The sequence below is a fragment of the Bos indicus x Bos taurus genome, chromosome 13 (assembly GCF_003369695.1).
Source record: "Bos indicus x Bos taurus breed Angus x Brahman F1 hybrid chromosome 13, Bos_hybrid_MaternalHap_v2.0, whole genome shotgun sequence".
Taxonomy (NCBI): Eukaryota; Metazoa; Chordata; class Mammalia; order Artiodactyla; family Bovidae; genus Bos; species Bos indicus x Bos taurus.
The window spans coordinates 55,530,225-55,546,954 of record NC_040088.1 but is presented as its reverse complement, the minus strand read 5'-3'; the positions used below and the strand labels follow the sequence as shown (position 1 = coordinate 55,546,954).

General features: G+C 40.1%; 1 protein-coding gene across 5 annotated transcripts in view; it reads left to right on the top strand.

Moving 5' to 3' along the window:
* OPTN (optineurin) overlaps positions 1–10,287 on the top strand; it is a 40,278-nt gene extending 29,991 nt beyond the window's left edge. For 4 of the 5 annotated variants that reach the window (XM_027559923.1, XM_027559924.1, XM_027559925.1 and 1 more), the window contains 3 exons: positions 711–841; positions 4,200–4,282; positions 8,821–10,285. In XM_027559923.1, coding sequence (XP_027415724.1) covers positions 711–841; positions 4,200–4,282; positions 8,821–8,945 — 339 coding nt within the window. In that variant the 3' untranslated portion in view covers positions 8,946–10,285. Of the gene's footprint in view, positions 1–710; positions 842–4,199; positions 4,283–8,820 lie in introns of all 5 variants that reach the window. The other variant, XM_027559928.1, reaches the window with a different exon arrangement.
* Positions 10,288–16,730: the final 6,443 nt, after the last annotated feature.

Here is a 16,730-nt window from a genome sequence, read left to right as displayed (position 1 = left end):
TGGAAATGAGATTCTAACACAGATTTATGTCTGACTCAAAAAAAGCCCATGATCTACCAATGAAAACTATAAAATGTTAGAGCACTCACAAATGGTAGGAAGTCCCTTAAAATGATCTGTTTCATACTTTTTCTGGCAACTAAAATTGTGATTAGAATATTTAAATTTTTATTAACTTTTTAAAATAATGGATAAAAAATATATCCTAGAACCACTAAATCTGAAAAGGAAAATCTAATTGAAAATATAGAAAGTTAAAAATTGGTATTAAAATAATGCTCAGTTCACTATGAAGGCATTCATTTTTACTTTATAATTTTGTAACAATGAAGAAATTACATATTATAGCATAATATTTATTTATTTAGAGGTAACAGATTATTCTCCTAATGAAGCAGCTAAAGCAACAAGCTTTTATTATCTCAGTTGCTATGGATCTGAAATCCGGGAGCAGCTTAGCTGGGTGATTCTGACTCAGGGTCTCTCATGAGGCTATACTCAGGATGGACTTGAAGATCTATTTTCAGGATGGCTCACTCACATGGTCATGGTCATTACACTGGTTTCTAGCAGGAGCATGTACCTGTTATTAATATTTGTAAGACGTGTCACAGGATGTAGCACAGCCTCTTCTACTTATCAGCAGATAGGCTGTAGAGAATCCACATTTGTCTGGGTAGTAACTTCTCTTTTTTTTTTCCCTCTAACAGATGGAGGTTTATTGTTCTGATTTTCATGCTGAAAGAGCAGCAAGAGAGAAGATTCATGAAGAAAAGGAGCAGCTGGCATTGCAGCTGGCAGTTCTACTGAAAGAAAACAATGCTTTCGAAGATGGAGGCAGGTAAATGAGGGAAAGACTTGGAGTACAGATTACCCAGGTTGTGGGAGAGGGACCCACAGTGTTTTAGCTGTTTGAGCTACAAGACTCGCTTTGAGTACACCTGGCCTGACGGTGTTCCTGACACTTGGTTTACTTTAAAAGGCTTGGCAGTATCTTGTGGGAACCTGATTGAGTTTCTGCTTCTAGATAAATTGTAAAAACATAATAATCTGGGTTCCAGTCATATCCTGTCATTGTCATAGATGAAATATTCCTAATACTTTAAGTAATTCTGTAATATGTTTTACAAGAAAGTACTGCTAAAATTACTTCTATCTTTAAAAATTTCCTTTGAGAACAAAATATAGAGGAGTAAGAAACATAAAAATACAGAGAATAAAATAACACACACCAAGGTGTGTATGTTAGTTGCTCAGTCATGTTTGACTCTTTGCAACCCCATGGACTGTAGCCCACCAGGCTCCTCTGCTGATGGAATTCTCCAGGCAGGAATACTGGAGTGGGTTGCCATTTCCTTAGGCAAGGTCCCCTGAGGGGATCTTCCTGACCCAGGGATTGAACTCAAGTCTCCTGCATTGCAGGTGGATTCTTTTTCTTTTTTTTTTTTTCAGTTTTATTTATTTTACTTTACAATAGTTTATTGGTTTTGCCATACATTGACATGAATCTGCCATGGGTGTACATGCGTTCCCCATCCTGAACCCCCCTCCCACATCCCTCCCCATCCTATCCCTCTGGGTCATCCCAGTGCACCAGCCCCGAGCGCCCTGTATCGTGCATCAAAACTGGACTGGTGATTTTTTCCACATGTGATAATTTACATGTTTCAATGCCATTCTCCTATATCATCCTGCCCTCATCCTCTCCCACAGAGTCCAAAAAAGACTGTTCTATATATCTGTGTCTCTTTTGCTGTCTTGCATACAGGGTTATCGTTACCATCTTTCTAAATTCCATATATATGCGTTAGTACACTGTATTGGTGTTTTTCTTTCTGGCTTACTTCACTCTGTATAATAGGCTCCAGTTTCATCCACCTCATTAGAACTGATTCAAATGTATTCTTTTTAATGGCTGAGTAATAGTCCATTGTGTACATGTACAACAGCTTTCTTATCCATTCGTGGGCTGATGGACATCTAGGTTGCTTCCATGTCCTGGCTATTACAAACAGTGCTGTGATGAATACTGGGGTACTTTTGTCTCTTTCAATTCTGGTTTCCTCGGTGTGTATCCCCAGCAGTGGGATTGCTGGGTCATATGGCAGTTCTATTTCCAGTATTTTAAGGAATCTCCACACTGTTCTCCATAGTGGCTATACTAGTTTGCATTCCCACCAACAGTGTAAGAGGGTTCCCTTTTCTCCACACCCTCTCCAGCATTTACTGCTTGTAGATTTTTGGATAGCAGCCATTCTGACTGGTGTGAAATGGTACCTCACTGTGGTTTTGATTTACATTTCTCTGATAATGAGTGATGTCAAGCATCTTTTCATATGTTTGTTAGCCATCTGTATGTCCTCTTTGGAGAAATGTCTATTTAGTTCTTTGGCCCACTTTTTGATTGGGTCATTTATTCTTCTGGGATTGAGCTGCAGGAGTTGCTTGTATATTTTTGAGATTAATTCTTTGTCCATTGCTTCGTTTGCTATTATTTTCTCCCATTCTGAAGGCTGTCTTTTCACCTTGCTTATAGTTTCCTTTGTTGTGCAGAAGCTTTTAATTTTAATTAGGTCCCATTTGTTTATTTTTGCTTTTATTTCCAATATTCTGGGAGGTGGGTCATAGAGGATCCTGCTGTGGTTTATGTAGGAGGGTGTTTTGCCTATGTTCTCCTCTAGGAGTTTTATAGTTTCTGGTCTTAAATTTAGATCTTTAGTCCATTTTGAGTTTATTTTTATGTATGGTATTAGAAAGTTTTCTAGTTTCATTATTTTACAAGTGGTTGACCAGTTTTCCCAGCACCAAATGTTAAAGAGATTGTCTTTTCTCCATTGTATATTCTTGCCTCCTTTGTCAAAGATAAGGTGTCCATATGTGCGTGGATTTATCTCTGGGCTTTCTATTTTGTTCCATTGATTTATATTTCTGTCTTTGTGCCAGTACCATACTATCTTGATGACTGTGGCTTTGTAGTAGAGACTGAAGTCAGGCAGGTTGATTCCTCCAGTTCCATTCTTCTTTCTCAAGATTGCTTTGGCTATTTGAGGTTTTTTGTATTTCCATACAAATTGTGAAATTATTTGTTCTAGTTCTCTGAAAAATACTGTTGGTAGCTTGATAGAGATTGCATTGAATCTATAGATTGCTTTGGGTAGTATACTCATTTTCACTATATTGATTCTTCCGATCCATGAACACAGCAGGTGGATTCTTTACCATTTGAGCCACCAGGGAAGCCAATACTTACCCATCGAGGATTGACAGTTACTAATATTTCTTTTATTTGCTTAAAGTATATTTTATAAAAAGAAGAAAAAGAACTGTAGATGAAGTTGCAGTCTCCTTTCTCCCTACCCCTCAGTATAATCCTCTCTCCCTCTCCCACAGTGCTTGGAACTCGTGTGTAGCATCTCCAGCTGTTTTGTATTTTTGCATATATACACACCTATATAATATCTTAAAACAAGGTAATATTAATTTCTTAGAACAAGGTGCATAGGTTACAAAATTGTCACTAAAGGTATTATTCTGCAACTTGTTTTATATAGATAACTGATTTTGAACTATTTATATATATATATAACTATATATATATATATCTATAAATCTGTGTGTATATGCAGATTTAATTCATTGTTTGCTCTGTTGTGTCCTGCTTTAGAAATATGCCACTTTTTTCCAACCTATTTCCCATCGATTGACATTCTGTTTATTTCCTGATTTTTAAAAAATCATATTTACTACATTGTGTCCTAGTGCCGGAGAAGGCAATGGCACCCCACTCCAGTACTCTTGCCTGGAAAATCCCATGGACAGAGGAGCCTGGTAGGCTGCAGTCCATGGGGTCGATAGGAGTCGGATACAACTGAGCGACTTCACTTTCACTTTTCACTTTCATGCATTGGAGAAGGAAATGGCAACCCACTCCAATGTTCTTGCCAGAAGAATCCCAGGGACGGGGAAGCCTGGTGGGCTGCCGTCTATGGGGTCGCAGAGTCGGACACAACTGAAGCAACTTAGCAGCAGCAGCAGCAGTCCTAGTGCCAGTCATATTTAAAACTCAAATTACTCATAAGTTCTGGTTTCTATGAACCTTGGCTTTGTAGTTTACCTCTTTTTTCTCATACTTCTGTTGAATGCCTGCTTAATGTTGTCATATTTCAAGGTTTCACAGATAACGTTACTTTTTATCCCAGCAGGCAGACCTTGATGGAAATGCAGAGCCGTCACGGGGCGAGAGCAAGTGACGCTGACCAGCAGGCTTATCTCGTTCAAAGAGGTGAGTCACGTGTGATACCAAGTAGTAGAGGTTCCATGGGTTTGCTATCCTGTGAAGAAGTTGCTTGAAGGAAAATTTCACTACATTCTATATACACTAAAATCTCACTACATTCTATACATTCCAGGTCAAGTTACCAAAATACAGCAAAAATCAGGCTTATTTCCAGAGTGCCCCAAACTCCATCCATTCCCTCCTGAATCCAGACCAGACTCTTCACATTGGCAGTTAACACTTGGCATAGCCAAAATTCTGAGCCTTCTCTCACTCTGTTCCCCTATGGATATTAGCCAACAGAATCACTCCCTGTTCCTTGAACTTGTCCTGAACTTATACACCTATGTGCACTTGCTTATGTGGTATCCTTCATATAAAGGCCCTTCCTTATTCATCTCTCTCTTCCTACAGTCTCTTTCCAGTGAACTCCTACCCCATCTTTAAAGTGAAAGTGAAAGTGAAGTCACTTAGTCGTGTCCGACTCTTTACGACCCCATGGACTGTAGCCTACCAGGTTCCTCCATCCATGGGATTTTCTGGGCAAGAATATCCCATCTTTAAAACCCATCTCAAATACCATCCCCATGAATCCCACAGAATGTGACCTTTCCCTCCTGAATTTCCAAAGTACTTTATTTCTGTTCCAGTACTTATCTTCTATTTTATAGTTACTTATGTGTTCTAAATATGCATGTAAGTACTCTATTAAATAAGCTCCTGCAGAGCTGATATCCTCACCCAATACCTGGTGTTATGCACATAGTAAGGTTACCATTTATTGAGAGTTTACTATGTGCTGGTGCTATGCTGATCCCTTCATGCAAATTACTTCATCTGATCCTCACAAAATTCCATCAGGTATATTGTATCACCATCTTCCAGAAGACAAGGTTCAATAACCCAGGATCACAAGGCTTCTAAGGAGCATAACTGAACATGGAGCCCAAGGTTATCTTTACTCTTTGCCACTACACAGTACTACATGTAATAAGCCTGTCATTATGTTCTATATCCAGATTTTAATTCCCTAGTGAAATTGATCATAATACTTACACAAAATATAGTGCTGTGTTTATTACATGGTTTTAATACTCCAGGAATAATGTTCTGTCATTTATAGTAAATTATGTCACTGAAAGGGAAGTATTATTCTTGAGTCTAGATAGGAAAAAACTTAATAGTCAAAAGATCAAAGACTGACATAACTAGATGAAAGGTTAATAGCAATGCCACTAAGGAGAATCAGATGTTATGTGATTTGATTACATGTTATCAAAAAGATGTTATCTAAATTTACATAAAACTGATTCTTAATATTTTAATGCTAGATCAGTCTGAATCCTTCCACATACCAACTGACTATTGAAAAGGAACTATCAGTGTTGTTATCAACAGCAAGGAAGCAATATAGTACGTATGCTGCTGCTAAGTCGCTTCAGTCGTGTCCAGCTCATAGCGACCCCATGGACTGCAGCCCACCAGGCTCCTCCGTCCATGAGATTTTCCAGGCAAGAGTACTGGAGTGGGTTGCCATTTCCTTCTCCAATGCATGAAAGTGAAAAGTGAAAGTGAAGTCACTCAGTTGTTTCCGACTCTTAGCGACCCCATGGACTGCAGCCCACCAGGCTCCTCCGTCCATGGGATTTTCCAGGCAAGAGTACTGGAGTGGGGTGCCATTATAGTTAACTGTTAAATTACAGCAAAATTTTTCTGAGCATCCCTTCTACCACCTGTCTCTGCCAACATGCCGCTGCCAAAGTCCTTTTACATGAAAAAATAGATTAAAGTAAATATTAGAGGTAGTGATTCAGGTTAAAAATACACATAAAAAAAAAATTCCAAAAAGGTGCATATAGTATTCATGGGGCATATGCAGAAGGAGCACAGTGTATGCTAAGTCACTTCAGTTGTGTCCCACTGTTTTCGACCCTAAGGACTGTAGCCCGCCAGGCTCCTCAATCCATGGGATATTCCAGGCAAGAATACTGGAGTGGGTTGCCATCTCCTCCTCCAAGGGATCTTCCCAACCCAAGGATTGAACCCAAGTTGGCAGGCAGGTTCTTTACCACTAGCACCACCTGGTGGTGGGGGGGTGGGGTGCGGGGGGAGATACCCAGAAGGAGCACAGGGACTGGTCTAAATTTTAGCCTTAGGCATTTTTTAGGATCAGAAGAGAAAGCTGCATCTACCCACTAGTGCACTGCCAGGCCTTTTCTCTAACCTGAATTTAAATATCCTAGGAATACCCATATATCTATAAGTGCCTCCACGATTGTCTTGGTTCAAAAAAAGGACAGTTCTTACACCTAGATTTCTCGGGAAAATTTTTCTTTCTCATAACTATATAAGGCAAATATCTATTTACACTTAGGGGAAAAAAAAAAAAAAAAAACTGACCAAACACAAAGACTTCTATTTATAATCTAAAACTCGCCACAAAATACAAATGTATTCATAATTATCCTAATAAGTTTTTGGTCATATAAGTAACAATATTCCAAACAGAGATTGTCCTAAAATTTTTGGTTTGTTTCCTAACATAGCAGCCTTAAACAGTATAACTCTTCTCAGTGTTATTTCATCATGGTTGTCTTCTGCAGCCATGTAAGTGTCTTCTCTGGCCTAGGGCACTTGGCTGAGCATGAGGGAACAGGCAAGCATAAAGCACGGTCAGATCCGTGAAAGCCTGTGGTCTAGTTAGACAGGATATGCATGTAACAAGATGAATTCATAATATAACAAGTAAAGGACAGAAATAATAGTGCTGGAAATAAGAGGAAAGGATGACACCAAAGGGCCAGGAGGCTTGAGAAAGGCCTTGGAAAGATGTGACTGTAAGCTTCACCTGGAAGCCATAACTTTTGTATGAGAATAAAAGGGCAAAGGCAGAAATGAGTGTGGTGTGTAAATAAGGAAAACTGACTAAGCTTATTTTACAGTGAAAAGCCAGGAGGTGGAGGGAACCATTAGCTGTGTGATAACAACAGCCCAAGTCTGCATCTTGAAACCTAGACAGGGTTTCAGGACAAAAAGAAAAGGGCCAACGGATGTCATAAAGTTTAAAGGGATGAATAACAGTCCCTGATAAGTGGCTAGTTGTCATCTAGAGCAGATTTTGACAAACTGCAGCCTACAGGCCAAAACTGGTCTGTCAGCTGTTTGACTAAGTAAAGTTTTATTGCAACATAGTCATACTCTCTTGTTGACATACTGTCTGGCTACTTTCTTGCAACAATGGCAGAGTTGAGTAGTTATGCCAGAAATTTATGACCTGTAAAGCCTGGAATACTTATTATCCGGCCCTTTACAGGAAAAGTTTACTGCCCCTGATCTAAAACAATGAGACCATTAGCAAGCCCACTGCTCCAGAAATCATGCCTTGTGATCACAATTTCTATTCAAAGTTGCTTCTAAAGTTTGCTGGACACAAACTATCCATAATAGTCTCCCGTGTTATTCAATTCAAATAATACGCTCAGAAGTAGATAATAATGTTAAACGTTACCTCCACTATAATCTGCAAAAACAAACATTTGGGGGGACCTGAACAAGTCTAGAGACCTGGGCAGAGGTGCTAAAAAGCTAAAAATGGTTTGCATCAGTGCAGCAAGGTCAGATCAAAGAGGTGTCCTAGGAGCCAGAAATCATTTCCTGCATGGAGTATGGTTCGCACACGTGGGACCTGCCAACAGTCAAGGCTTGTTTAAAGCATTCTTTTTTATATATTTATTTATTTTTAATTGTTGATGTTTGTTTTACAATATTGTTTTGATTTCTGTCATACATCAAGCATTCTTTGATTTAGACTTGAACCTCAGTCCCACTCCAAAATTGAGGGAAATGACAGGACTCTTTCTTCAGTCCCTTCTCACTTCCTTTGCCTGGATAACTCTTCATTCTTAAAACTCCTCTCACATGTGGAATTGATCTCATCAGGGGAGCCTGTTTGCATCAAGCAGTCTGAGCCCTTCTCTGCCCTCCCAGGAAACCAACCATGGCGCTTCTCGCACACCCCACCCCTATCACTCACTTTTCTTGCCTGATGTCCCCATCATGTCTGTGTCCCTCTGGCCCAGCCCCAGGTGCTCAAACACAACTGCTGATTGACCCTAATTGTTGTCTCCGCTTCTGAGAAGGTACCTGCTGTTCCCGGATCCCTCTCAGCGTTCTGCTCGCTGTCTTCTCCACATTCTCTCCTTCCCTTTCGCTTACATCCTCATCTCTTTTCTTCTCTCAAATATCCTAGTTTTCACTAGAACATGTATTGTCCTGTACCTGGAACTGAAACCACATGTTTTCATATACCTAGAACCTTGAATAGAGGCTAAATCCTAATATCACAGGGAAGCAGGCACTGCTTCTGGAGATTTTTTTTCTGTGTGTATAGATTACTTCAGTTAAAGACTGAAAAACCTGTATTCCTTTCCCACGAGGTATTGATTACAAAGTTTACCTGAACATTAAAATTAACCATCTGTTATTAAAAACTGCTTGCACTATGGAAGGAATGGATTAACATTTCATTTAATGCTTCTTCCCAGGAGCCGAGGATAGAAACTGGCTGCAGCAGCAACAAAATATTCCAATTCATTCTTGCCCCAAATGTGGAGAAGTTCTGCCTGACATAGATACACTACTGATTCATGTTACGGACTGTATCATTTAAGTGTTGACCTTTTACCTCCCCCAAGCTGTTGGTAAATCTCATTTTTTTTTCCTCCAAGAGTTGTACTTTTGTGTCATTTGTTTCATGCAACTATTTTGGCTCATTATTTTTATTTTAGGAGAAAGAAAAATCATGTTCTATAAAGGACATTTTGGGGCACATTTCCTTAATTCGCAAAATAGAATCTTTAGCGTACCACTCTTCTAATAGGCTCGTTGTTTTTAATATTTAGTTGATGTGAACACTGAACTGTTCATGCAGGTAATGAGCGTGTGACATTGTGGATGGAGTAAAGGCGGTAGTAAGATTAGATTAGATTAGAACCTCACTGATTAGAACCTTCTAAGGAGGCAGGAAAAATGAAGTCATCACAGATTTAGTCGAGAAAAGTGTTTTTGAAGTATTTTTAAATAAATTGTTATCTTTCTTTATCCATTTAAGACAGATCTGTTTGGGGTTGTGTATATATCTTACAGTTTTATTTCAAGCACAGCACCAAAGTTATGATGTGGCTCTTTTCAGATGAGCCCTGTGAGCTTTTACTTGATCATCAGGACAAGTGAAAAACTACTGGCCTACACAAAGCAGATACAGTAGGTTTACTGGATTTCATGTAACCATCCACAGTGTGAAGTCCCCTTTTCCTTCCCTTGTGATGAAGGTACATGTTATCTACTATAGAGTAGATAGTTTATGAATGTCTAAAAAGAATGGCTATCAATTTTCTTCCTGGACCAGGCTCTATATTCATAGTCACAAAAATAGTTACCGCAAAATTTTGCTTATGAGTCTTACACATTGTTCATATATGGTTAGCTAATTTCACAGGATGTGTTTTCTGTATTCAGCTTCACATAAATTTAATACTTATTCAGATCTGTCTTGTTAATTCCATGAATATAAGCAAAATCTCTTTATTAGAGACCAGTAAGTGTTGTTTGAATTAGAAATTGTTCTTTCTAGGAAGATGGAAAGATAGGGCTTTGCCATACTTTATAAATATAGTTTACCAAGATGAGCTAATATTGGGCCATGCTTAGAAGTTATTAATGTCCTTATGTATCTATATACTAAAACATTTAAGAGAAAAGTTTAAAATCTCTTCTGTTTGGCTTTGTCCTAAGACTTTCTCCTAGACAAACCTGACTTGTGTGTGTGTATATATGTATATATATATATATTTTTTTTTTTTAAACAGGAATTAAAACAGGTAATTACAGCTTCATTACAATAGAACACATTGCACAAATTCAATAGTAATTTAGAGTCCCCTACCTGACCCCACAGAGAATGTTTGTTTAAGACATTTCTAAAATAACTATTAAATTTTTAATTTCTTATTTATAGTTTCTAGTTTAAAATATTTTTCCTTATTATTTTATATTGGAGTAGATAAATTTCTATAGTATCCTAAATAGAAAACAAACCAAATGGTTCCACCCTTAAGTTACTGGCAATACCCTTTTGCTTTGTTCAAGTAAAAATATTAATCTGATCCCAATGGGAAGTAACAGTGTGAATGTGCTTATTAAGTCTGGCATCAAATTGTTTCCTTGGTAATTAGGACTGCAGGTGAAGGCAAGTTCATATGGTGAAGTTAAATTAAGGCTATTGTTTGGGGGACTCAAACAGTTTGGTAAACAACTTGTAAAATCTGCACATGTCTTGTTCCATTAATTTCATCTTCAAAGGTCTTGTTCTAGGTTACCATATACCTCATTGGAATTTTAGCCATGCTGTAGCCTTGTGTGGCTTAATGGGAATAATAGAAAGATGGGAACTGTGAAGAAATATGAATCAGATCAGATCAGATCAGTCGCTCAGTTGTGTCTGACTCTTTGCGACCCCATGAATCACAGCACGCCAGGCCTCCCTGTCCATCACCAACTCCCGGAGTTCACTGAAACTCACGTCCATCGAGTCACTGATGCCATCCAGCCATCTCATCCTCTGTCGTCCCCTTCTCCTCCTGCCCCCAATCCCTCCCAGCATCAGAGTCTTTTCCAATGAGTCAACTCTTCGCATGAGGTGGCCAAAGTACTGGAGTTTCAGCTTTAGCATCATTCCTTCCAAAGAAATCCCAGGGCTGATCTCCTTCATGAGCAAATGCAAATGTCACATGTAATAATTTTACAAAATTCAGTCTTCAGATATTACATGTAAAAGTAATTTTGATCTGGTCTGGTATGTAAGGAGTTTGGACATGATCACTCCTATCCTTACAATAAGAAGAAAAACTGAGCAAACTTAAAGTCATCAATGCTTTTTAAATCCTTCAGAGATCTGAGGCCACAGGGCAAACCTCTGTTCCCAAATTGGACAGACAGGCAGGCATAGAGCATCACTGATTAGAGGACCAAGGTCTCAGAAGCAGAAACCACGGTAAGAGCAAGTACCTAAGCAGAAAAACTTAAAGCTATTATTGAAGAATTGCTAAAGTCTCACATGGATGAACTCAAAAGTTAAAAACTCTAGAGGGAGCAGAGTCTTGGGGGCACCCCTGAACTTTTGTGAATTTTACTTCCACAAGCCCTACCAGATTCTCACAGTAAAGATTAGAAAAAAACTCCCCTATAATTGCAGCAGGGAGAGGGGGAAAGTAGACATTCAAAAAGACACCAGAACATTCTGCTCTTCTTAAGAAGGCCTGCCCTCAAGGGAAACTCTTTCACCTGAGCCTAACTTGCTGGGAAGTTATCAGAGCCTAAGAAACCTGGGTAAACAGATATACCTAACTTCTGTCCCCTCTAGCCTTATTATTCTCACCAGAGGAGGAGGGAAAATACTTGTAAAGGTCACTGCCCAGAGGCACAGTCTCACAAAAAAGAGTGATCATAGACCTATAGAATGCGTCCCCTCCCCACTACACCTCACCATCACATCAACAGGGCTCATATATAATAACAGTGGGTTACAACAGAAAGAATTGCACAGTCTTAAACTTTATCTAAGAAGAAGTCTGTAAGGAAACCTGGAGACAAAAGCGAACACCAGAGGAAATTTTAGCATATGACACTTACAGCTGCAGCAAACAACAAACATGGCCCAGCTCCTCACCAGATAACAAACGAGCGCAAACTAAAGGCCAGTTTACTGTAGCTCTTTTTCACCTAGTACATCATGTTCAGTGTTCAACAAAAAATTAAAAAGCATACTAAAGACAAAATCGATGCTTTTGAACTGTGGTATTGGAGAAGACTCTTGAGAGTCCCTTGGACTGCAAGGAGATCCAACCAGTCCATCCTGAAGGAGATCAGTCCTTGGTGTTCATTGGAAGGACTGATGCTAAAGCTGAAACTCCAATACTTCGGAGTTTAACCTCATGTGAAGAGTTGACTGATTGGAAAAGACTCTGATGCTGGGAGGGATTGGGGGCGGGAGGAGAAGGGGATGACGGAGGATGAGATGGCTGGATGACATCACTGACTCAAAGGACATGGGTTTGGGTGAACTCTGGGAGTGGGTGATGGACAGGGAGGCCTGGTGTGCTGCAGTTCATGGTGTTGCAAAGAGTCGGATATGACTGATCGACTGAACTGAACTGAACTGAAAGACAAAAAAAAAAAAAACCCACACAGTTTGTAAAGATAGAGAAGGCATCATAACCAAACTCAGACATAATAAGAATGTGAATTTAAAGCAACTGCAATTAATATCCTATAGGCTCTAATGGAAGAAAATGACAATATGCAGGAACAGAGGGGTAATATAAGCAGAGAGATGGAAACTCTTAAGAAAAAGTCAAAAGGAAACACTAGAAATCAAAAATCCTGTAACAGAAATGAAGAATGCCTATGATGGGCTTATCAGAAGACTGACCATGGCTGAGGAAAGACTCGGTAAGCTTGAAGAAATGTCATGAGAAACTTCCAAAACTGAAAAGCAAATGGAACAAGAAATTAAGAAATACAATATCCAAGAAATGTGAGATAGTTATAAAAAGCATAACAAATGTACAGTGAGAATACCAGGTAGGAGAGAAGGGGACAAAGGAATGTCTGAAGTAATAATGGCTGAAGATTTTCAAAAACTAATTACAGGCACAAACCACAGATATAGGAAACTCAGAGAACATGACTTGAGATAAATGCCCCAGAAATCTTCACTTAAGTATATCATGTGCAAAAGGCAGAAATTCAAAACCAAACAAAATTTTTTTGAAAGAAGCCAGAAGGGAAAAAATCTTACCTGTAGAGGAGCAAGGATAAGACATATATGAGACCTCTCTTCAGCAACCATACAATCAAGAAAGCTGAGAGTGAAAAACCACCAACCTGGAATTCTGTGTGTATGAAAATCATCCTTCAAAAGTGAAGGAGAAGTAGGCAGATGGAATCTGTTGCCAGTAGACCAGCTTTGCAAGAAATGTTAAAAGTTCATCAGAGAAAAGGAAAATTATATAGACCAGAAACTCTGATCTGCATAAGAAAAAAAGAGCATTAGACAATGTTGTTTTAGTCGCTAAGTTGCGTCTCTTTGTGACCCTATGGACTGTAGCCCACCAGGCTCTTCTGTCCATGGGATTCCCCAGGCAAGAATACTGGAGTGGATTGCCCTTCCCTTATGCAGGGGATCTTCCCAACCTAGAGATTGAACCCATGTCTCCTGCACTGGCAGGCTGATTCTTTACCACTGACCACCTGGGAAGCCCCAAGAGAAAGAATACATGAAGATAAAGTCATTTATTTTTCTTATTCTTAATTAACAGACAATGGTTTCTTCAGAGTAACAATAGCTACATGTATTTCATGATTATTTAATGGATAAATGAAATAAATGACAATAATATTTTAAGGGAAGGAATGAAGAATTGGGGAATCTCTGTTACAAGGTATTTTCCCTACCCATGACGTGGTATAGTATTCTTTGAAAGTGAACTTGGATTAGTAGTCAATGTATATTGCAAACTTTAGGGCACCCTCCCCCTTGCAAAAAAAAGTTTTAGAAGTATAATTGATGTGCTAAGAGAAGAATGGGCTTCCCTTGTGGCTCAGTTGGTAAAGAATTCGCCTGCAATACAGGACACTTTGGTTCGATCCCTGGGTTGGGAAGATCCCCTGGAGAAGGGAAAGGCTACCCACTCCAGTATTTTGGCCTGAAGAATACCATGAACTGTCCATGGGGTTTTTCAGTTCAGTTCAGTTCAGTCGCTCAGTCGTGTCCAACTCTTTGTGACCCCATGAATTGCAGCACTCCAGGCCTCCCTGTCCGTCACCAACTCCCAGAGTTCACTCAAACTCATGTCCATCGAGTCAGTGATGCCATCCAGCCATCTCATCCTCTGTCGTCCCCTTCTCCTCCTGCCCCCAATCATGAAGTCTAAAGAGTGAAGTCAAGTGGGCCTTAGGAAGCATCACTACCAACAAAGCTAGTGGACGTGATGGAATTCCAGTTGAGCTGTTTCAGATCCTAAAAGATGATGCTGTGAAAGTGCTGCACTCAATATGCCAACAAATCTGGAAAACTCAGCAGTGGCCACAGGACTGGAAAAGGTCAGTTTTCATTCCAATCGCAAAGAAAGGCAATGCCAAAGAATATTCAAACTACTACACAATTGCACTCATCTCACATGCTAGCAGCTGCTGCTGCTAAGTCACTTCAGTCATGTCCGACTCTGTGTGACCCCATAGACGGCAGCCTACCAGGCTCCCCCCATCCCTGGGATTCTCCAGGCAAGAATACTGGAGTGGGTTACCATTTCTTTCTCCAATGCATGAAAGTGAAAAGTGAAAGTGAAGTAGCTCAGTTGTATCCGACTCTTAGCGACCCCATGGACTGCAGCCTACCAGGCTCCTCCGTCCATGGGATTTTCCAGGAAAGAGTACTGGAGTGGGGTGCCACATGCTAGCAGAGTAATGCTTAAAATTCTGAAGCCAGGCTTTAACAGTACATGAACCGTGAACTTCCAGATGTTCAAGCTGGATTTAGAAAAGGCAGAGGAACCAGAGACCAAATTGCCAACATCCATTGGATCATCGAAAAAGCAAGAGAGTTCCAGAAAAACATCTACTTCTGCTTTATTGACTACGCCAAAGCCTTTGACTGTGTGGATCACAATAAACTGTGGAAAATTCTGAAAGAGATGGGAATACCAGACCACCTGAACTGCCTCTTGAGAAATCTGTATGCAGGTCAGGAAGGAACAGTTAGAATTGGACATGGAACAACAGACTGTTTCCAAATAGGGAAAGGAGTACATCAAGGCTGTATATTGTCATCCTGCTTATTTAATTTATATGCAGAGTACATCATGTGAAATGCTGGACTGGATGAAGCCCAAGCTGGAATCAAGATTGCCAGGAGAAATATCAATAACCTCAGATATGCAGATGACACCACCCTTATGGCAGAAAGTGAAGAGGAACTAAAAAGCCTCTTGATGAAAGTGAAAGAGGAGAGGAAAAAGTTGGCTTAAAGCTCACATTCAGAAAACTAAGATCATGGCATCTGGTCCCATCACTTCATGGCATATAGATGGGGAAACAGTGGAAACTGTCAGACTTTATTTTGGGGGGCTCCAAAATCACTACAGATGGTGACTGCAACCATGAAATTAAAAGACGCTTACTCCTTGGAAGGAAAGTTATGACCAACCTAGATAGCATATTCAAAAGCAGAGATATTACTTTGCCAACAAAGGTCCGTCTGGTCAAGGCTATGGTTTTTCCAGTGGTCATGTATAGATGTGAGAGTTGGACTGTGAAGAAAGCTAAATGCAGAATTGATGCTTTTGAACTGTGGTGTTGGAGAAGACTTGCGAGTCCCTTGGACTGCAAAGAGATCCAACCAGTCCATTCTAAAGGAGATCAGTCCTGGGTGTTCTTTGGAAGGAATGATGCTAAAGCTGAAACTCCAATACTTTGGCCACCTCATGCAAGGAGTTGACTCATTGGAAAAGACTCCAATGCTGGGAGGGATTGGGGGCAGGAGGAGAAGGGGATGACAGAGGATGAGATGGCTGGATGGCATCACCGACTTGATGCACATGAGTCTCAGTGAACTCCGGGAGTTGGTGATTGACAGGGAGGCCTGGCGTGCTGCAGTTCATGGGGTCCCAAAGAGTCAGACATGACTGAGTGACTGAACTCAACTGAACTGATGCAGATGACACCACCCTTATGGCAGAAAGTGAAGAACTACTAAAGAGCCTCTTGATGAACGTGAAAGAGGAGAGTGAAAAAGTTGCCTCAAAACTCAACATTAAGAAAACTAAGATCATGGCATCTGGTCCCATCACTTCATGGGAAATAGATGGAGAAACAATGGAAATTGAAAGACTTTATTTTGGGGGCTCCAAAAATGACTGCAGATGGTGAGTGACTGCAGCCATGAAATTAAGACGCTTGCTCCTTGGAAGAAAAGTTACGGCCAACCTAGCATATTAAAAAGCAGAGACGTTACTTTGCCAACAAAGGTCCATCTAGTCAAGGCTATGGTTTTTCTAGTAGTCATGTATGGATGTGAGAGTTGGACTATAAAGAAAGCTGAGCACTGAAGAATTGATGCTTTTGAACTGTGATGTTGGAGAAGACTCTTGAGAGTCCCTTGGATAGCAAGGAGATCCAACCAATCCATCCTAAAGGAAATCAGTCCTGAATATTCATTGGAAGTACTGATGCTGAATCTGAAACTCCAGTCCTTTGGCCACCTGATGCGAAGAGCTGACTCATTAGAAAAGACCCTGATGCTGGGAAAACTTGAAGGTGAGAGAAGAAGGGGACAACAGAGGATGAGATGGTTGGATGGCATCACTGACTCTATGGACATGAGTTTGAGTAAGCTCCG